The sequence below is a fragment of the Pyxicephalus adspersus genome, chromosome 8 (genome assembly GCF_032062135.1).
Source record: "Pyxicephalus adspersus chromosome 8, UCB_Pads_2.0, whole genome shotgun sequence".
Taxonomy (NCBI): domain Eukaryota; kingdom Metazoa; phylum Chordata; class Amphibia; order Anura; family Pyxicephalidae; genus Pyxicephalus; species Pyxicephalus adspersus.
The window spans coordinates 53,230,175-53,252,782 of record NC_092865.1 but is presented as its reverse complement, the minus strand read 5'-3'; the positions used below and the strand labels follow the sequence as shown (position 1 = coordinate 53,252,782).

Sequence of the window (22,608 nt, the reverse complement as noted above, 5' to 3'; positions counted from 1 at the left end):
GTGAACATCACCCAAGGACAAGAGATTTCAGGAGCAACAGGGAAAAACTGAATCAACCACCATATTCAAGAACCAGTAAGCAGCAGGATATAAAACATTTTATTCTTAGGCTTAAATACATGGTAACTAGATGGCACAAAAGTTGTGAGATGGTGGCCACAACTGTCAGCCTTAAGGTGACCTCTGACTTTTAGAGCTGCTCTGCAAGGATCATACTTTTCATCCTGGTGATTACTTTTATTACACACAGAAAAAAGCTCACTCATTACACTTGGAAGAAAAAAAAAAAAAGACACAGGACACTGACTCCAGAAAAAACATCATTTATACATGTATGTACATATACAATGAACATAAGTGCTAAACATTAGTATCACCAAGGAAAACTCCCAATATAACCCTTTTGCTGCCACCAGTGACCCCACACCACCACAAAAGCTTTACAGAGCTCCTTTGCAGCAATAGGTTCAGTATAAAAAAACTAAATATATATTTTTAAGTATTTTTCTAGAAAAATCCTCATTAAACATGCTTTTATCATGAAATGGCAAGGTTCAGGGCAGGCATAACTGTTCAGAGAAGCTTGTCAGGTCAGCATTGAAGCGTCCATGGCAGAAGCCTGTGGACTAGTTCAGTGATGCCGTGCCCATGGCCCTGTCTGATGCTGACAATTTGACATTGATTATTGACAGCGGTTGGTCCGATTCTGATTGTCTGTTGGGGCATCTTTGCAGGGTCTACATATGGAAAGCAATGCCAGAGCATTCTGACTTGTAGGAAATTCACACTTGAGGCAGTTTAGTTGGATGGGTATTCAAGCCAAACATAAGCTATTTTTTTTTTTTGGGGGGGGGGGGGGTTCATTTTAGATGGAGTTAGTAAACTTCTGTCAAATTTTAGTGGACAAAAGTTTTCCCATTCCACAAAACCCCTTCATAAACCCAGATTTTACCTTGCAGAAGTAGTGATGACACCAACTGTGCTTCACACAACCTGTGCAGAGAGCCGAGCTGTGGGAGGGAATCAGCAGGTCCACCCACTACATAGGGACAAGTACAAGACCGGTCACCCTGCAAAAGGGCAACACTGACTTTGCATCTACAGTGGATCTTTGCCCTATGCAGGAGCTTCCTGTAATGACTAGATCTGGAAAAAAAATTAAAAAAAAAACACACACACACATACAAGGGACTCCAATGTCCAAATAATAACACGCTCCTTTGTATTTGTACATTTTTTGCAAATTATGGTACATCTTCCCTCCATGTGAAGCACTGCACAGCTGGGCAGAAGGTTTCTGAGCCGATAAAGGAGTTTGAGAATTTCCTATCACTGAACCAATGGTAAGAATAGGCGAGTGGGGAATAAAATACATGTTGGGCTTTAGGCAGGGGAACGGATAGCCAAGCTCACAAAGGCAAGAATGGCATAGAAACACAATGGTCTATATTTAGATCAAAGGCTGAATCTGGGCATACATACCAAGATCTAACTGCATTTTACCCTACTATGCACAGGAACAGCAAATATTTGCTGCAGCAGGTAAGGGGCAAATTCTAGAATTGGTCTAAAATCTTCATTGGCAGTGTAAACTTGGATGGCAGAATAGGTCTGAGCATGGGAGGCATCAATGAGTCATTATCTTAGAAAGGGGTAAATTTAAAATCCCTGGGCCATTTAATAAAGCATGAGCAGTATCATAATGGGCGAATGTTCCTGTCACCCCATTGCAGTTCATAGCTTGGCTGTACTGAATATGCCCACAAGTGTCCTGTGTGCAGAGGTAGTTAAATGAAGCCTGGCTTGTATGCAGGGCCAGCACAGGGGTTACCTCCTACGCATTTGCCCATTGAAAGTACCAGAGAGAACACAACTCATCAAGTGCTACTAAAAAGGCCTAGCAACATGGATCTCAGTTCTGACCAGATCGCCATTTTGCATGCTGATGCAATGAAGATTATTAAAGTGCAGCAACCAAAGAATCTCTTTAGTTGGTGTGATCAATAGAGTGGCTCAAAAATCCAAAATCTCTCCAATGTATCCACATTGTCACAGATGTAGACCAAATCCCCATTTTCTTATTTTTAGTTGATCTGTAATGGGGTTAATGCAAATTCTCTTCAAAAGTTACTAGGTCAAGCTAAAGAAAAGCAGGTGAAGGGTCATTGCAATAAGAAAGGTTTATTAAATAGTTCCCCATGCTGAGACATTTTCATCCTTCAATCCCATTACCACCTAAAGTGCTTCAGAGGCTTCGGTGCCGGAAAGAGCCACTGTTAAGCGCGAAAATAATTATTAGTATTATGAATATAACACCAACATCACTCCTTCCAGGTGCCATAATAAAGTCCTTGTCTGTCAAGGGAACTTACAATCTACACAAGCATCAACGCCGCTTTTCTTTTTTTCTAGGCTGAAGTCATTGGTTGTATTTCATAGTCATTCCTTTTCAGTGTTTTTGTACTTTTTCCATGTGCATTTTATTCAAATTTACAGTTTAACATTTAGCTACAGCCATAACCCAGCATGTGATTGCCACAGGGCCCAGAGATAAAGTAGGCTCACCTGTGACTGATGCAGGTAGCAAAGTATTTGGCAAATGCATCTGAATAATATAGTTTGGGAACCTCTAAATTTCTAAATTACTAAAGGAAATTGAGAGTAGAGAGGAAGGGAGAACGGCAACCGCTTTGCTATAGTTCCTTAATTTCCAAAAGAACAATGTGTTGAAAATAATAACATACATGATCCAATCTCCAGCTGTTTTTGGTTCACTTCTAATGCCAAGAATACTGACTGCCAATCACAAATGCCAGCTTTTTATTTTAGATGCAGTGAGAATTGAAGTAATCATCTTGCTGGATGAGTACGATAAAATCTACAGCAAGAAATTCTGAGAGCCGATGTTAAATATATTTTTTGGGACTCAACAATAACAAAATTCACACTGAGTGGCAGGGAAATGGCACTTTCTGTTACCATTTTCACCAAGCACCTTGGTCTCAGTTGGGTTGACCAATGCTGATTTGGCGTGTTAGTTTTAGCACCAGATTATGTACATTGTCTCCGACAGATGTGTGAACAAGTTATCTAACCAAATATAGATTTTTAAAGGAAACTCCACTTTTGTGAAAACAAAATGGTTTTTACTGAAATTCTGGCAATTTAAAAAACAGACTTGGAAAATGTTTTTTAAACAAAGAGTTCCGCTTTAGGTTATTAAACAGGTGCAAGTTATTCAAGAGCAGAACTATTTTTTTCCTGCAGCATTTTATTATTGGCAGTTTTTGATGCCTCTCAGAGACAAATCACATTAATTACAAAGATGGTTATACAAAGTATGATTTTATATCTGTTTCAAGAAACAAGCAAAAAAGACCAGCAGTTGGTTGGAGGTATGCTTTAAGGTGTCCCGTTGAATAATCTAAGTTTCTCACAACACATTCACAGATTCCAATCTTTATTCAGCACACACAGTACTCTACTAAGCTGACTTAGTAATTACTGGTTGGCCCAGTAGAATTGTAGCTATAAAATGTGTCAAACTTCCCCAGAGTTACATAGAACATTTTGCATTTTATCACCACCAGACACAAACAAAAAGTCATCAATTGGTAGAAATGCCCAGAAGGCCTTGCAACAAGAACAGAGCGCATTTCCTGGTGAAGTGGTGGCTGTTGCCATAACTTTGCAGTGCAGAGAACGAACAGCGACAACTGCACCAAAAATAAAATTTTAAAAGCCTGAAAACACGCCCATGGCCTGGAAGAACAAGTATAACTTTCATCAATGTCAAAGCCTCCCAGATTAAGTAGAACCTCCTTGTTCTCAGACCACTTTCTTAGTCCACCAATTACAAAATGGATGATACCCCACCTAGTGTTTCACCGCTACATCTTGTGATGTCCTTGAACCAGCTAGGAGTCATTTTGGTCCTTCAGGACTTTGTCCTCTTCCTAGTATATTCAAAAAGTCTTCACTGGAAGCCAAATTATACAGCAGCAAGAGTCTATACCTTGATACAGAAAGAAAATTAAACACTCCCACACCCACGTACATGTGCAGGCAACATTTTACGAAAGAATAACAAGAAGGACGCCCTTTTTGATTATCTGTAAACATTTCCATCTTCCCATCAGGCCCACAATTGCTCTCATCAAACACACATGCTCACGAACACCCACGCATACGCATAGATGGGCCCGGTTTAGCTTCTTTCCAGTGCCCGCTGCCCACTCCCACCCCCCGTGGTTTGATAAGTAAGGCCTGTCCTTGCTTGAAGGTCTGCCCTCAGTAGTTGGCAAGCGCTGGTCAACACTTGACTAGGCTGCCTTCCATTACTTCCTGTGGCACTGTATCCCAGGTGCACCTCTATCTCCTCTAGACCCGGTTGGAATGGGTGCCTTGATGGGTGGTGTATGTCGCAGAGGTGTTCTCAGGAGATTTTTGGGAACTGTGGTCTTGACAATCTGAAAGGGACGCTGTGATTTAAAGAGAGTGACACAAAAACATGTTAAAGACTATCACACAACTATACTGTTAAGCATAACAAACCGAAAGAATATACACATTCTGAACTATCACTGGTCACAAAAAAGGTGCCTAAATCAACATTCACATGTTTTTCAAGGATTCACGGAAACCTAAAAAATGGGCTCATCTGTCATGTGAATTTTGGTCAGCTTCTGTATTGAGACACAAAACACACATTTCCCCATGAAGAACCTTACTTTAGTCAATGGCTAATGGGTGCTCAGAAAGAGAGGGATTTCAGGAATGCACGTGATAGATTTAGGCTCCCTGAGACTTGGGGTCTGATTTATTAAAGCTCCCCAAGGCTGCAGAGGATACACTTTCATCAGTTAACCAGAATGATCCAGCACATCTGGAATGGATTTCTTCAAAGTCATTTGCTATCAAATGTCTTGAATCCTGGACCAGATCCATTCCAGGTTTGCTGGATCACCCAGCTTCACTGATGAAAGTGTATTCTCTCCAGCCTTGGAGAGCTTTAATATATCAGCCCCATGTACTCTATCTGGTGAGAGTTTGGACAGTCCAGCATTCACCCAAAAAGGACTGCTATTGCCATCAATATTATATTCTGATAGGTCTGATAATTTCATGAATGACCCCTGGCATTGATAGTTTATCCCTAGATACACTTACCGGACAGCTTGGTCTGCATATAAATGTGAAAGAACATATGACAAATGTAATGAGCAAATTCAGTAAATTATTTTATTTTCTAATTATCATAACATTTTTGGCAATAGTTGTCAACACTTGCATTTACCCCTTTGCCATACAACTGAATATTGGGCCATGCATGGTAGCAACAAGCTTTTCTTTTGTAATAACTAAAAATACACAGCTATGTTTAGAAAATACAGAATATGCTACAGAATGCTCTAAGAGCTCCTAGGAAGGACAGGCATTGCATAAACTTCCTTGTTTATGTACATCTTTACCATAGTAACAATTCTAAACAATTCTAAACTATCCCCAGTGATCACAGTAGATTAGGAGCCTGCACAGGCATAATGGAATACAGCATAAATAAATGCTAGAACAATGTTACCCACAAGCAATATTTCTATTTTCTGGGTCCAAAATTCAACTGGATTTTGACTGATGCATTTCGCAGAAGAACCGCTTCATCAGTGGTAGAGTTTATCATAGACTGATTTTCTATGGTTTGGTTGAAGCACAGATATACACTGACAATCCCAAAGGATAGGTAAAACCTTTCAACTTCAAAGGGGTTTGTAGTAGAAAGCCACCATTAAATATCGTCCAAGACTAAATAGGTATTCATAGACATGATCTTCATATAGTGCCGCTACACTAGGCACTATGGTTGCTAAAGGCAGCTTTGTTGCAAATACAAAGAGCCATATGTACTTATTCTGCATTTTGGTGTCTAGTGGATTAGAGTGACATTGTCCATTTCTGTACAAGACTGCAGCAATTGGGAAACGCAACAAAAACTGGGGTGGCTATAACCGGTGATTACAACAGGACATATATTATGTCCAGCACATTAAATGTATGGCGTTTGCAATGTTGTTCCCTCTGGACGCTCAGGTTTGCTTCACAGCTCCAAGCCATATTTGGTAGGTTTTGATTTGCCCCCCCAAAACAACTAGCCTTTGGCTGCGATGGGGACATTCCAGTAGCGTCCTCCTTTAAATATATAGCAAAGTTCTTAAATACCGGTCAATTTACAGACCATGAAAGGTGCATAAATTACATTAGCAACACAAACACAAATCAAAACATCTCACAACAAAGGAAGTAAGGCCAGATGTGGTTACCGCACATTTGGCCAAGCAAGAAGGAAAATTAAAACCTTGATTTGCACATTGCCTGTTTATTGTAGTTTTGTACTGCTTTCCTGGAGTTGAACACTACATAAAAGCAACAGCATGCCTTGGTTTAAAGCCAATCTCTTAAGTAGGCATTTACCTACACTGCAGAAACACATTTATGAGAACTGTTATTGTTGGGGCAACATCTTGGTAAAGAAAAATAGAAAAATCAGAAAAATAGAGGTGGTGGTTGTGGAGGGGTATAGATCTAGATTTGTAGTCCAGAAGACAGGTCTGACAACACTGGTTGGTTTAGCAATGCAGAAGAGCACAGTGTTAGCCTAACGTGGATCACACGCAGATCCATGGGTATTTTCTTGAATTGAAGCATTTTCAAAGTGATACAATATGAAGAAATGTGCAAACACTGTAGACATGTACTGATTTTTTTTATCCACTTTAACCCTGTCAAGAACTATTTTTATGATCTATACATTTTGATGTGAAAAATAATGATGGCTGAAGGTAATGCCAATGTGCTACAATCCTGAAATTCTTTAGATTTTGTTTTCTCAAGCATAGAGAAGCTTTTAGCTGCACAAGGATAAGAGATGGATGAGGTTAGATCAGGACAGGAGCTGAGCCAGCAGAATCATTACTGTGCTATGTATATATTTACTGTACATCCAACATGAGTCTAGGGGTAAATTCCTGGCCTCAAAGTCTTGGAATTGCACAAAGCTGATATTCCCAATGGTGACAACCTCTGGCCTAAACCCACGTTCACATCCATATTGATGGGAAAATACTGCTGGGACACGCTTGTAATGCTTCACTGCCGCATTGAGGATTTTTCCTCCTACAATGCTGTTTGTTATTTTAGGTGTGCATGGCTGCAGAGAGACGGCTCCAACAAACCAGGAGAGCACAATGAGCTCCTTTCATGATAGTTATCAGGCACTTTTCACAATATAATCAGTATGGCACAGAGGAACACGTGCGCTGTGCAACTATGAGCTTTGTTACATAGAATAACAGCCAATGATGCCAACTAGTCCCTATGCTGGTTTTATAACAAGTGATTGTAACGTTGGCCATACACATTACCCTCCAGTTGTACAATATGCCTTCATTAAACGAACTTTAATCCCAAACAAAATTATACACTGCAGCAATGCACCTACTGTCTTGCAGTTTGTTGCAGGGCCAATGATGTGGAATGCCTCCCAATCATGCATTTTGGTGCTCTGAGTAAGGCTATGCACACATGTACAGTAATTGTCGTTGGAAAGGATATTTCACAATCTTTTCCAATGACAAAAGACTGCACAATGCTTGAACGAGCACTGTACATACATCCCCATTCTGCTCTATGGAGAGGGGAGAACAGAGTGACACCCCGATGCACTCCCTCCACTTGACTTCTATGATCATTTGTCGTCCTGGCGGATCCATGAACGACAAGTGCTGTACATGCCAGATTCTGGTCCGATATCAACCCTGAGGTGATTATCGGACAAAAATCATCTGACCTGTGTACGTAGCCTAAAAGGAAAAAGATCAGATTCAAATGCAAGTCTGGTTTTAGGTCTGCTGTGGGGCATATGAAGCCTAAAGAATGGATTGCCTCAAAGCAATGCACATTATGCCACACATGTGTCACAATGTGATTCTGCACTATAAGGGCCTGGATGGACTGGATAGATCTGAATAGAAGCTAAAGTTATCTTTAAATGCATCAGCCCCTAGCTAAATGCAGTTTACAATAATAGCCCAGGAACCCACATATTTCAGTAACATTGAGTACATTCTGCTTCACCAGAAGTGAAGAAAATAAGAGTACATTAAAGGTATCCAGCTGCATGGATGCCTTCAATGTGACCAATGTGATCCTTGGCATGCCCATCGATTTACAACACTGTAGCTTACATCTTCAGTTAATAGCTTGAATGTTGATAGGTGCAACATTTTGTATACAACTGTGGCAATGATAACTTTATGATTGCAAAGGGTAGAATAACCCAAATTCAAAGACTAATATTTGGTTGTGGACAGAAATGGTCTATTACAACACCTACAGGGGTAGGAGTGTCAGTAATAATCCTTATATGTGGAGCTGGACAATTTTTTTTCCCCCTTAACTTTGGTTCCTTTGTAAAGAACAACTTTATTCAATTTAGTTTATGACGGAGACACTGGCCTTGTCCTAGATTTCAGCTTTCAAGGGGCAGGATAAAGAAAGAAGAGATAACCGGTTATATTTGCAAACTTGATCCTTTGAGAAATCTAGGAAAATGAAGCAAGGTGGTTTAAAAGCTTTTAATCCCCATTCTTTCGCTCTGTAGAAACCTGTTGCCAACAAGAACATTTAAAATGTGAACTACAGTTAGATCTGCAGGATTTAACAAAAGTGTAATTAGACATGTCACAACAATTCCATGTGACTTGCAATCCAACACATAGTGGTGTTTAGTCAGTTTACCAAATACAACTCATGAAGCAATTAAAACATCTACCCAAGAGCTACAAAGAGCAGAGCAGCAATTGCATACAGGGAAAAGTAATTACTGCAGCTAGTGAAACCTCACATTTGTAAGAATATGCAAACACGAGATTAGCTAGTGGGAGCCAACAAGTTGAAGGTCTACTATCCTGAAAAGTATTTTGCTCTTTAAACTTCTGTGGTTATTACCAGAATATATCAGTTTTCATTTTACATACCTTGCAAGTTCTTGAATACCACCCTGTATGTGTTAAAGTTGTCCTTGATGGAGCCCCACTGATTCTTTAAGCATAAATATACAACATGGCCGAAAATGCTGACAACTGGTCACCTGAACTACAGGACCTTGATGGACATCACAGTCCAGAATCATGGCCGTTAATCTGGATTCCACCCCAGCCTCTATTCTTTTGCAAAGCTTTTCCACAAGATTTGGGAGCATGTCTGTAGGAATGTATGTCCATTTATAGCCTAAAGAGCAAATCTTCTGCAAGGTACTGAGGTTTGATGAGAAAACCTGGATCACAATTTTTGTTTCAATTTATCCCAAAGGCATATGGTTGAAGCTCTGTGCAGGCCAGTTTCTTCACACTAAAACCACCAAACCATGTTTTTATGTAGTTTTCTTCATACATAGATAGATAGATAGATAGATGCAGGAACAAAAAAGGGTCTTCCCTCAAAACACCTTTGTTAATGCTTAAGACACAATAGGGTGTCCTTCCCTGAAAACACCTGAACACCAACTAAGTACATTACGTAGCCAAGTGGGATCCTAAAACTGCCACACACTGCAGTCCCTATTCATTCTGAAGGACTGTAGTCTCATCCGTTCTAGAGTTCCAGTTCAATAAGAGAGGTCTATATAGATGCTCTCATTTCACGACAGGTTCACTTTGATGGCAATATTCTTAAAAACTGTAAACTCAGCAAAAGCAGTTGCTGAATTCTAAAGATCTAATGATTGGCTAAACTTTGTATTCCATTTGATGACCTGTGACAGTCTTAAAATGCTTCCTTCAGCAAATGATGATATTACCCGAGAGAAATGGTATGCTGGTTTTAGAGATAATATCTTTACTTCACAGATGACCATTTTCCTAAAACATCTGGAGATCAGCAGTGAAGTTATCACATTCTATGTTAGGGCTACAAACCTATGTAATGATTTTCAGCTGGCTTTGCCATTTAGATGTGCTTACTCACTAGTGGAACTGATGTCTGGGAGAAGAAGTTCTCATCCAAACAAAAGTCCTTTAACACAGGTCCCCATAGATGTGGCCCTCATCGATCAGCAAAGTAAAAAATCTAAAATATCTGATGAGCTAAAAAGCTTGCGGCACACTAAGCCATTATGGAAACAAGCAGTTTTAGGCATTCAAGGCTGATAATTAGCTCATATGTGGCCACCTTTTGTTGTATATGAAAAACTTGCAGCTGCAAAAAGAAACCAACTTCTAAAGGTCATGTCTGCATTCTGTGTTTGGAAATGAAATAAAGGATTCTTATAGGTAGTTAGGGAAACAATCATCTGATGTAAACTTTTCATATATTAGCATATAATGGCATTTGTGCCATCTGTACTTCTGATGGGAAAATATCTACAGTCAATGTGGAATTGCAAAGGGCATAGGAAAAAAAGGAGATGCATGCTCCAAAGTCCTCTTTTCCAGTTTCGGGCGGAGAAGAAATGGGCTCAGAATGGCTCCTCAATCTCAGATGCGTGCTCCAAATGGTCACCTTCTCACATATTCCATAGTTGATGTAGTCTGCTTCAAGCTTGCCATCTACCATAGACCTACTACCAGCTATCTACCTACTCTAGGTTACCTCCTCGTCCAAAGCTCCTGATTCGAGCCAACAAGCTCTGTTGTTGAACCAAGTCTTTCCTAAAGTCCAAGTATATGACATCAGCTCCAACGACAGCTGCAGCGAAGACAACACAATGGGACATGTATTGGACCATCAGCCTAAAACACTACAGATAGAAGACTAGGTCAAAATGGATCTCTACATATCTTCTACTATATTCTAAAACCTATAATGTAAACTTGCATCTAGTACATTTTCTGTTATTAAGTGAGCAACTTGATGAAACACAGCAATCACACCTATACAAATATGTAAGCTATAAAATTGGTTAGAGAAGAATTTCAGGCAAATACAGTCATTCTGCAGCAAGCAACACAACAACCCAAAGTGAAGTAGGGTACATGTTTTGGTTTACAACTCAACTACTGTACTTCATTTCTGAAAACATTTCAATAAAATCTTTGATATAGAGGGAAGTAGGGCATCAAGAAAACAGAGTAACTGGCTTCATGAAAGATCATGGCATGTTCAAAATTATGCTATTTATATGGAGTAAAATCCTAAATTGTGCTGCAGTTTCTTTGTCAGATTATTATGTCCTTCAGCTTACTCGGATCCTTCAAGAGTCGTAACTCCATGCTGGGTCAAAATACATCAGCTGAATCAGACTGTTTGATGGGCAGATTGAGGGAAGTCATATAGGTTGGAAAATTCACAATTTTCTGCTGAGCTGACGGGCCAAAAAGTTATAGAATATGGGACAGCTGCATAGAATATGATTTGTGGTGTCGCCCTCTTTGTGCTTTGGAGCCATACATCATTGCATATGTTCATCTTGCTCAGAATAGTACGTGCTTTATTAAATGTGGGTCTAATTTCAGATATGTTTTCCCTCATGTCAAGAGCTTGAGGGCTAAATAAAGTGCAAGTTGCACAGTTCCAGGTATTAATAACATAGAATTATACTTCCCCTGACAATGCAGTTATTTGCGTTTCTTTCCAGAAAGATGAAGCTATCTTTGTTCAAGCATCATGGTATGTTGCATGTTCACTGCACAATTTTATATTTTGCTTGCAATTCTTTCAGAAATGTCTTTTTGGTAATGTTCACAAAAAACAAAAAACAAAGTTCCAGATCTTAAAATTGTCTCTGTTGATGCTCACCATGGTGGTCTCCTGGCACCAGTAGGTTACCATGACATGGGCTTGTTGGTGTGGTCTGCCCAGGGCCCTCCTGGCTGGTTCCCAGTTGCAGTTTGCGCATGTGACGAACCACAGCAGTAGCATTAAATGCTTGCTGCATGGAAAAGATGAACAAAGATTGGTATTATTTTATCCATATAAAGGATATCACACGTCAGTACAATGGTTCAACAGCTAAAGTTTTTACCCTTCAAGTGTACATACACAGAGTTCCATGCCCAAAGAAACATAACCAAATAAACTTGTGTGTGTCAGTAACGATGTTCTAGACCAGGGGTCGGCCAGATACGGCCTAGCCAGTAGTTTGTTCCGGCCTAACGCCCCCCTGGCCGATCTGGACTAATGCTGGCCGGCAACCCGCGGCGGAGCCGGAACAAACTACCTAAGCCGCATGAGGCTCTTGAGCCTCCATGTGGTGGCTCCCTTCCCTGAAGGTGTTACCGCGACTGGTGTTAACACTTCCACCACCGGGGTAAATAGGGAACATTCTCTCTCCTCGGTATGCATTGTGGAGGAGAGGGATTTCCATTCAGGGGGTGTTCTTGGTGGGGGCAGAGCCATTAGGGCGGGACTCGAGAGAGACTCCAGCCTAGTGTGCTCCTGCCTACCCCTGAAATGGCCTAGTGGCCAAAAAAGTTTCCTGACCTCTCTTCTAGACATTAGTGTTTATGCTACCATGCCAATATAAATGTGTAAAATGTTCCATATATACTATGAATGGTCAGGTAATATGCAAATGCTATAATAAAGTGGGAAATAATGTTAGACTGCACTGTTAGATTAGTGGGGGAGCAGTATGAAGGAGAGTATAAATGGTTCAAGAAGTGAAGGTGGGCAATAGAGACATGGTTTCTATGCAATGGTACAAGAACCTCTTTAATCTGCCTTCATATCAGTTTATTGTATGACTTTCTAAAGCTGCCAAAAAAAAAAAAAATAAAAGCGCAAAATGTCAAAAAACTGTAAAACAGGAAAAAGAGAAGAAAAATATCTGCAGCAGCATAGCACTCCCTGCTGTTCATATCTTTAAGCTACATATGTTAGGCTCATGCATACATATGTAATGTCACCATTAACAGCTGTATTATTTTTGTTCTTTTTGCTTTTATTAGGTACTTGGTTTTGTTGGTCTGTAGAAAGACAACAGCATTCACACCGTCTCTCACCTTCCACCGACTTTTGGCAAAATTCTTTCTGATTTGTTCACTGACTGATTCATGAATATTCTTGTCCAGAGCTGTATCCCCAGCAATCCTTTAGATAAGAAAACATTAGATAAATAATCAGTATAGTAAAAGGTTTGCATGAATCTATAGCAGGCATGGCTATGTAAGAGGTCTATTTAAAAAATGTTTCCACCTGCAAATTTATCATTTTCTGCCTTTACTATCTGGAGGCCCTGTGTATCCCAAGGTCATGAAATTGAGTTTAAGAGGATTCCCCTCTTCACTCACAGCAGCCGTACAGTGGAAGAAAGTTTACTTTATAGTATAAACTTTAAATTCCCCACACAGCCAAAGATATGATTATTCCCCCCCCCCCCCCTTCCCAAAAGAAGAACTTCACACCCCCCAAAATTTGAGTTTGAATTCTGTTTTAATTGCAAATAAGGCAAAAGCCTTTGGAGCTGAAAGGAAGTCATGCCCACATAAAATGCCCATGTTGTGGAATAGGCCATCTGAAAAGCTTATATGTGGTGTGATGGATGCCGAGGTGTCCACAAAAATTTGGCCATATATCAAATATGATCACACCCTAAGCAATCTGTCTGTTCATAATCATAAGTCTCCTGCAGGCAGATTGTGGAGTATATGCTATCCTGACCACCATTTAAACATAAAGCACAAACAGTGGAGATCACAATAAAACTGCAAATTACTGCAGAAAAGTTTACCAATCATCTAAAGAGTCTCCTGACCAGGGCAGAAATCTTACCATGGATGTTGCAGGGCTTGGTCACATGTGATACGCTTGCTTGGATCCTTTTCCATTAAATGCTGAATAAAATCTTTTGCTGTGAAGTATAAATAATTCAGATTATGCACTAGCTATAATTTGTACATAACACTGCCAGGTTGCATTTAGATGAACCATAGTTTAGGCTCAGAACAATCTAATTTAATTGCCAAAGTTTAAAAAGGCCTCTACTCAGAAAGCAAGGTATCATTACTTCCAAAAAAAAAAAAAAAAAAACGCAATCTTCTCTGATGGGCAGAAAATGGAGAAAAAGTCTATTAAATTATTCTCGTTTATTGTTATAAATAGTAAAAAAGTAAATTTGTTACCAGAATCAGAAATATCATCCCAGTAAGGGGAATCAAATTCGTATTCTGCTTTCAAAATCTGCTCAAAGAGTTTGGCATCATTTTCATCATAGAATGGGGGATAACCGCACAGTCTGCAGGAAAAAAAATTCAATTTAGAAGAATATTTATTTAGTTTCAATTACAACATATAAGAACAAGCTAAAACTCAATGTATTCATAATGGTTCCCATTTTAGGTATAAAAATATGCATATAACAACCTGGACGCTGACAAAATGTTCCCAGCAGTGTTCAATGGTAAATCTATTAAAAACTTGTACATTTGTAAATCTAATGTAGAACCAACATAATCTTAGCGATGCATTTGGATTCAAAGGCTTCATGAAAGCACAACTGGCTTAACAGTATAATAATGTTACATTTATTCTTCAATAGCCACAATGACTATAAATCCACTGAGTGAGCCGAATGTATTTACAAACCCAGATTCAGTAAACTTCCTTTTTTCGGGCACCCATGGAGATTGGTAGATTCCAGATAAATGTAGTTTCTGGTTGCTTTAGAGATACCATTAAAAAAGAGTCAACTAATTATAAGTCCTATACTATACCATAAATATCTGCATGGACTTTATGTTAATAGTTAAATATATCAATTAAAATCAACGTCAAAACGAAAAACTTCACCTACTGTAAAAGTTTACTATGTTTAACAGTTTTATAATCTACCACTATACTTTTTCTGTATATATGCATTTACAATGTATGGGGGTAGAATATAATGAAGAAGACAAACGGAAGAAAATTGTATTGAAATATAGGAGCAGAATATTTAATGATGTACCGGGACATATTAAAATTATGGGTGAAGATCATTATGAAATATAGGAACAGATTAGGATTATAATAAACATAGGAGCAGATTACTATAACTATATTATTCTTCCCCCATACTTTGTTATAATGAGGTTAAGGTTTAGATTAACATTAGGCACGGGAACAAATATAATAAAAGGTGTAATTTATTTTAATGATGACACATGGGGGCATGCTATTATACTTTATTCTGGAGCAGATCCTGTAAAACTGTACAATGTATTGTATTTAACATTACCACAGCGACCCCTGCCAGCCACAAGTGGAATGACACCTGAGAATTAATGCTACAGAAAAGTTCCAATGACAGTAGCGGAAGAAAAGCGTTCCGGATAACGGAGTTTACTTTTTAAATGTGAAGTGCCATCATCACAGGGTTGCGTAGAGTCTATGCAGAGCGCAGAGCGCAGAGCCTTGGGAGAGCACCAGCAATCCCACCCAGTACAGGCTGCTTGCAGATAACTAAAGGCCAGATACAAGACTAGACAAGGGGAGAGGGCTGCAGTGATTGTTCTTTGTTATAGGAATATGTTAATTTGTAACTGACTGGCCATCCTAAAAATTAAGTCTGGGATTAGCCATGAGACCATAAACAGTGTCCAAGATCAGATGGTTCGGGTTCAGGGACATACGCTGTAAAAAGACTTTTAAACAATCCTGAAATTGCATGTCTTTGTGCCCAACAAAGTGATTTGGACAAAACAAAAGCATTACTTACAAAATGTACGCTATGACACCAATTGACCAGCAATCCACCGCTTTGCTATATGGTTTTTGGGCTAAAACCTCTGGAGCTGGAGAAAAAAAAAATACATACATGTGTTTAAAAAGAAATCTTTTTTAAACCAAATCAAAAAACTTGCAGAGGTTTGTAAACAGGAACGCTACCCGACTTCAACCAAACTTGTGCTTACATCCTCTTCCCTGCTTCCACCGCTATACAGATTGCAGGAAGGAAGCAATGCAGCGGCTTGTGGATGATTGAGCTGCTGATGTTGGAATAGGTTTAAAGCAGCTGTGAGATTCAAGGTTGTATGGCCAAGGCAGTGATATACATAAGCACACTCGTGGCCCACCATACTAAGTACACTGACCTACATATCCAGGTGTCCCACAGGCTGTTGACATGACACTTCCAGATCCTTCTATCTTGGACAGTCCAAAATCACTAATCATGATTTTGGAATCTTCATCCAAACTGTAGTACAACAAATTCTCTGGCTGTAGAAAGAAAATGGTGCAAACATTAATCTTGCCAGTCCATACAATACTTAACAGCAACTCCAAGGAGCAATCATTGAACTACTACGGATTCTATTATACACACAGAGAATCACAAGAGGAATAAAATTTTGAAATACATATGTTAAAAAATGTGTATTAGTAACCAGATAAAAGTGAAAAAAAAAAGAAAAAACACCAAAAAGTACTAAATGTTACACAATCATTTACTTTAAAAGTAAACTTGTAATACTTCAAAGCAAAGTAACTGATTCACCAAAAGCATTCTTTCTTTTCAACTTCTTCCACAAAAAACTTAGCAGTGCATATCCATGCTTTGACTTATGTCTGTCAACTTGAGATATGGAAAAACTGGCATTTACACTGCATGGCCAAAAAATTGTGATCACTTGATCAACACAACGATTTGAGCTTGTTAGGCCTCCCATTCCTAAACCATGGTATAATAACCATTATAAAGGAGTTGGTTCCAATTACCGCCCCCCACTCTTTAGAGAAGTCTTACAAAGGATTTTGGAATGTGTCTGTGCGCACATTTAGCCAAAAGAGCATTTGTGAGTTCATGTATTGCTGTTAGATGACAAAACCTGGCTTGCAATCAGCTGGGATCAGTGCAGACCATTTGAGTACCTTCACACCCAATTCATCAAATCGGTTGTTCTTAAAGATCGGTCTGTGTCCAGTCATGCTGGAACAGAAAAGGGACTTTCCTAAACTTAACATAAGGTTGAAACTGCACAATCGTCTGAAACGTCTTTTTATGCGGTGGCAACTACAAAATAGTGTATATCCAGCAGCATTCTATCAAAGACTGAAAAAGACCAAGGGAAACAACCACTCTTGCCAGGGTAGGAAAAAAAATCTGTAAATGACGAGAAGCTAAAGACTTGGAGCAGACAGAGGAGGGGGAGTATATAGTGAAAGCGTACAAGCCAAATGATCAAAGTAATCCAAAGGGTAAAAGCTTTCAGTTTGTGTAGTTTTGCCTTCTGGTTGTCTTTACACATCTAGTTTACAACTCAAGCTTTCCCTGCATTAATAGATCTGGAGGAGTCCTTGGCGGCATCTCCTCTGCAGCGATACATGGCATGGATACAAAAATTTGCTCTAGCACATGTTAATTGGAACAGTGCTGGGAGCTGGGATCTCCTATCAAAGCTCATGAGAATGACTAGTCTGTCAGTGCCCAGCTGTCAATTATATTTCTGCCTCTAGGATTTGCGTACTAGAATGTACTAGAATGAGTGACATCTTATATTCCAACCGAAAAACTGTAACAGAATTTTCAACCACTCTGGCTGATTACAGGGGCATATCTGTAAGTTTTATTTTGGCTGGGCAATAATAGGCCAGTATTTGGAAGGCTCAACAAAATGTAATACCTTTCTGTTTCAGAAATGATCTAAAAGTCTGCCTTGCTTGTGCTGTTTAGATCACAGGCCTAGCTGCACAGATTTAGGACTTCTTATACAAAGATACATCACTTGTTTGCTTTTTAGCTCTGTAATGAGCTGCTTGTTTGAAGTTTATTATCAAGAAAGGGCTAATCTTACCTTCAAATCTCTATGTACAATCCCCATGTCGTGCAGATACTTCACAGCATCCAGGATCTGTTTAATAAGCTGACTGGCATCTTTTTCTGTATAGAAGCCTTTTTCCACAATCCTATCAAACAGCTCTCCACCAGACACCCTGCAACAAGGTAATACCAGGTCATTCATGGCACCCATGGGAAAGTGGAAAGAAAGGTGAAATTCTTGTAAAAGTTAGGGTACCTCTAAACCTAGAGCATGAAAAGTTCAAGCCGAACTGATGCTACTTTTGAACCTAATCCCTAGGTAATAACTGTAGGGCGGTTTAATTTATAAGTTATATATCCAGGAACTCCAGTAATGAGGATTTTGTGTGTAATACATACCAGGGATATGCTTTTAAAAGGCATCATCCTAAAATGGCTGGCAACTCCAACCAGAAACATTGGGAATAAAATTAATGTAGAAAAGGTAAGCCCACATGAGAATATTCAGGGATACTCTGAAAGGAAAACAAATTTAAATACCAAGTCATCCTAATGACCCAGTGCCCAGGATGGGCATAACCTGCTTTCTATATATGGAGCTGCCTACATGGCGGTGCAAGAGCTGCCCATAATAATTGAATAGTAAGATACAGAAGTATAAAAAGGAACCATTTTACCAGTCAAACTATTTCTCGATGTACTGTCCAGAGATGTACACAGCCCTGTGTGGCAGGGTTGGAGACCTAGTTCCTCTCTGCTGCAGTGACCGACCTTTAGGGGTCTTATCACTCCCCCAGCTTGTAATTGGAACCTGCTCTCTCCAAACAGCAAAATCCCTATTAGAACAGAGCACTTGTGCATGGAGTGGTTACTTCTGCAGTTTTCAATGTTTCCAGCCTAAGCTTTACTACACAGGGGATTGCAGGAAACAAATACCAAATGAATTAAGTACATACACTACTCTGATTATTAAGATACATGTAATGATGTATTAATGTTAATAGAGGGATTGATCATTTAGTTTTTGTACATAACAAGGAAGGAGGGAGCAAAGATTTTTAGGCAGTAACTACTGACTGCCAGCAGGGGGCAATGACATGCTATTTTTTGCATTGATTCTGCAACACTATTAAGTAATGCAGATAGGAAGAAGTGCTGTAACTCTTAGCAACCAATTGTCACAGTCATGTTATCTAGCTAGCGGTCATGGGTAACGTCACACTGTGTTCTGTCTCTGTGCATGCATTACTTACAGTTGCATTATGAGGTAAAGGTGACTGCGACTCTCATAGATGTCCTCCAGTGATACAATATTTGTGTGTTTAATCCTTTTAGGAAGAAAAAAAAAATATATATATATATAATGAACAATGATTATCTCAATGGCAACAAACTTACCAGATAAGAAAAAAAAAAACAAATCTTCCCAGCCATATCATGTGACCTAAAATTAGGGAAGATTATTACGGAGCTATAGTACTGACTCAGAAGGGGGCATGTCAGGCCTCTGCAGAGACACCACTGCTTCCATACAGAGCAACATACTGGCAGGGGAAGAGACTAAAAAAAAACAAAACGGAAAATGGTATGTCGTCTCACGGTTTCTTCTGAAGTATCTGAATTTAATTTATTTAACAAATTAAAGTCAATTGGGGTTTAAATATAAAAAAATGTTGTAGGTCCAGCTTAGTAATGTCATTGCCCAGGGGCAATCATGGCTGTTCAAAGTACTTTTTGTGAAAAACTGTCAAACAGGTAAGCTGGCATGAGTTTTTGTTTGGAGGGGAGGAATCTGGGAGATGAACCATTACAAACAAATAAGTGACTGTTCTGTGCAAACGTTTGAACAATAAAAGGCACTCCAGTGCAATGCCGCAGTTTTCCTAACAAAAGCCCCTGCATGTCTGAGTCATGAAGCTACACGCAAGCTTTTCTCTTTTCTTTCTGCAGCCCACGCATGAGAAAGTTGGGAAAAAATATAAAGTTGGATCTCCTGAAAGGCTTCAAGGGAAAAACACACAGCTGTGGGTGAGCTGCAAAGACCAAAGAGTGCGGGTTAAAGCTAAATAAGCCACCGGGGTCCTATGGTGGGAGGACAGTACAGGCAGGTGCAAAAAGTTACAGGGTTTTTAATGTGTCTATACAACAGGTTATGTATGCCCTCCCACAGCTTTAGATCAGTCATGTGCACATAGTATGTAATAATGTGAAAAAATATGTACACCTCATGGATATTTAGCCAAAACAATAAAAATGTTAAAGCAGATAAGTTCATTATTGCAGAATGGATAGGTGATGTCCTTCCTGCAATAAAATAAACTTACCTGCCTGTTCTTCAATGTACACCGAGCTGCACATGGGACACGCCTGGTTGTTGGGAATAAATAACTCCTATGTGAAGGAGATATATCATTTCAACCTGGACAGTGAAGATGGCCTTGGAACCCGGAAGAGGACCAGGTGAAGATGGCAAAGCCCCCAATGTGGCATTATTAAAATAAACTTACAACCCAACCCCAATTTTTTATAACCAACCAGCCTGCCTACTCACAAATTTTTACTAGTTCCCACTTTAAAAAGAAACATTAGATCTTCAGACCATTATTAATCAAAAACAAGTGTAGACTTGTTATGTGGAAAATAAGTACACCCCTACTCTTACCACCACTTTAAACTCATGACTTTAGGATTAGGAGTTTCAGATAAATTGTCAATGATATGAACCCCCTTAGGATGAAAGTGGTCCTATTTATACCTTCGATATTGAAGGTTTATGGTTCTTTCCTGTTGATGTGCGTGTTGTGCCAGATACCAGGAGCTCTCTATGGACCTCAATGAAGGTTGTAGAGGAGTCTGACAAATGATTGAAAAAGATTGCCAAAATATCCAAAATAAATCCCTCCATTGTAAGGTAAATCTACAAGTGTTAATTATTGCATAAAGTGTTAATGGTTAGTGGTAAATATTGTATTAATGTTTCACCATGGTAATGGACATGTTAGGCACAAACTGAGGAGAGCCTTTCAGGAGAAAAACCCAATTGTGAAGCATAGTGGTGGACAGGTTATGGTTTGAGGTTGCCTGGTAAGCTTCAGGGTCTGGGAATCTTGTAGTCAAAGTTAATTAATTCTGTATCAAGGGGGTTGGCGTAAGGACATCTAATACAATGCCGGACTGGAAACAAATCTTTTTATGCAGAAGACTGGGAAGGGCACTACAAAAGAAATTAGTTTAAAAATTTTAAAAATGGAGGGTTATGAAATAGCCTGGTCAAAGGCCTGATTTAAATCACATTGAAGTGTTGTGAAGGGAATCTGTTTATGAAAGGAACCTAAAAACCATCCTCCAACTACAAGCAACTATTCATGAAATGATTGAAAATGTTAACAATTAGATGTAAGACTAATGTGAAGGTTTGCAAAACACCTACAAAAAAACTGCTAGAGAGGACAATACCAGCTTCTGAGCCCAAGGGTGCATTAATGTTTTCAACGGTACACTATTACATCTACTAATATGTTGTATACAATATTGAACAGGCATATTATCCATATTTATATATCATATTTGTAGGAGCCGTTTGAATAAAGATAAGCAGTGTACTTACTTAATTACAGATATAGTTGTGTGAAAATGTAACAATCACAATCATATATAATAAAAGAAGTTAGGAAGGGTAAAGACTGCTGGGGATGGTGGTATCAGTCCACTGTTGAATGGTAAAGTACAATATTTTCAGCCACCCCTTTACATCAATAGAAATCTTGTCATTTATACCATACAGATTGTGAGGTGTGAATTTTTTATATTTGCAGTTCTTGATGAGGTCAGGTACATGTGTCAAACGAGTAGACTTGGCTTGCCATAATTGTTAAAATTAATTCAAGGCGTTCACTAGAGTTGAGGTCAAGGCTCTGTGCAGGTCCCCTAAATTCCATAACTCCAAACTGGTCAAACTATGGTTTTATGGGACAGGTTAGGAAAATATTATACCCTGTGGCTGCAAGAAATGTAGTTGTTTGTAGCAATTTGATATTTCCAAGGTGAGCATATACTTTATACCATTATATAAGTAAATGTTTTATATATATGTTGTAATCAATGTAATAACTTTCTAACAAATCAGAGAATTGCTCCTATTGTTTGGATTCGACTTTGTAAAAAAGAAAAACACATCTAACCCCAAGCACTAGGACAGCACACGAGATGACAACAGGCGACCAGCTAAGAGGTAGGGAGAGGCCAATCCTTCCAAATCCCAAAAGACCACATAGATCAGTGCATTAGAGGGAATCAGAGACTCGTTTGGGCCATTACCGTTGCTTTGGCAAACGAGGGATTTCTTAATCACACTCAGGTTTAGACAAGAGAAATGCAGAGAGAGATTCTGGAGCGGATAACGGGATGGATGGGATCCGGCGAGGGAGGGAGGGGAGATTACAGGCTGCCTTACGAAAAAGATGTTGCACAGATGTTGCTGCTATTCTTAGAACTGTGGATCTGACAATTCTGGGTTTCTCTGGGTATTTTTTGCGCTGGCTCTGGATAATAAGATGACTGGTGCCTGGTGACCTGAAAATTATATATATTCTTTATACGTCCTAGGGGCTTAACCAGCAATACTTGTACCCCGTGGGGTACTTTTGTTTGTTAAAATCAACATAAAAAATGCACAGATTTATGATCATGAGCAAAATCTATTAGACTATACAAGCTAAAGGTGTGTAAACAGTTACAGTGCTTATATAGACTTAATTTAAACATTTCTTCATAATGTATTCTTAGCGGCCTAGTTGTATGCAGCTTTTTCTTAATCAAGTCACTTGGATCCAATCCCTCCACAGATAAGCATGCTATGATTTATTTTAGCTTAGAAA

At 39.2% G+C, this 22,608-nt stretch overlaps 1 protein-coding gene across 3 annotated transcripts in view; it reads right to left on the bottom strand.

Moving 5' to 3' along the window:
* Positions 1 to 307: 307 nt before the first annotated feature.
* Positions 308 to 22,608, bottom strand: part of CAMK1 (calcium/calmodulin dependent protein kinase I) — a 77,408-nt gene continuing 55,107 nt past the window's right edge. For 2 of the 3 annotated variants that reach the window (XM_072420675.1, XM_072420676.1), the window contains 9 exons: positions 18,985 to 19,059; positions 17,766 to 17,904; positions 16,065 to 16,191; positions 15,689 to 15,764; positions 14,115 to 14,227; positions 13,765 to 13,843; positions 12,996 to 13,083; positions 11,791 to 11,923; positions 308 to 4,481 (listed from right to left, as the gene is read on the bottom strand). In XM_072420675.1, the coding sequence (XP_072276776.1) occupies positions 4,381 to 4,481; positions 11,791 to 11,923; positions 12,996 to 13,083; positions 13,765 to 13,843; positions 14,115 to 14,227; positions 15,689 to 15,764; positions 16,065 to 16,191; positions 17,766 to 17,904; positions 18,985 to 19,059 (931 nt within the window). In that variant the 3' untranslated portion in view covers positions 308 to 4,380. The remainder of the gene's footprint in view (positions 4,482 to 11,790; positions 11,924 to 12,995; positions 13,084 to 13,764; positions 13,844 to 14,114; positions 14,228 to 15,688; positions 15,765 to 16,064; positions 16,192 to 17,765; positions 17,905 to 18,984; positions 19,060 to 22,608) is intronic. The other variant, XM_072420677.1, reaches the window with a different exon arrangement.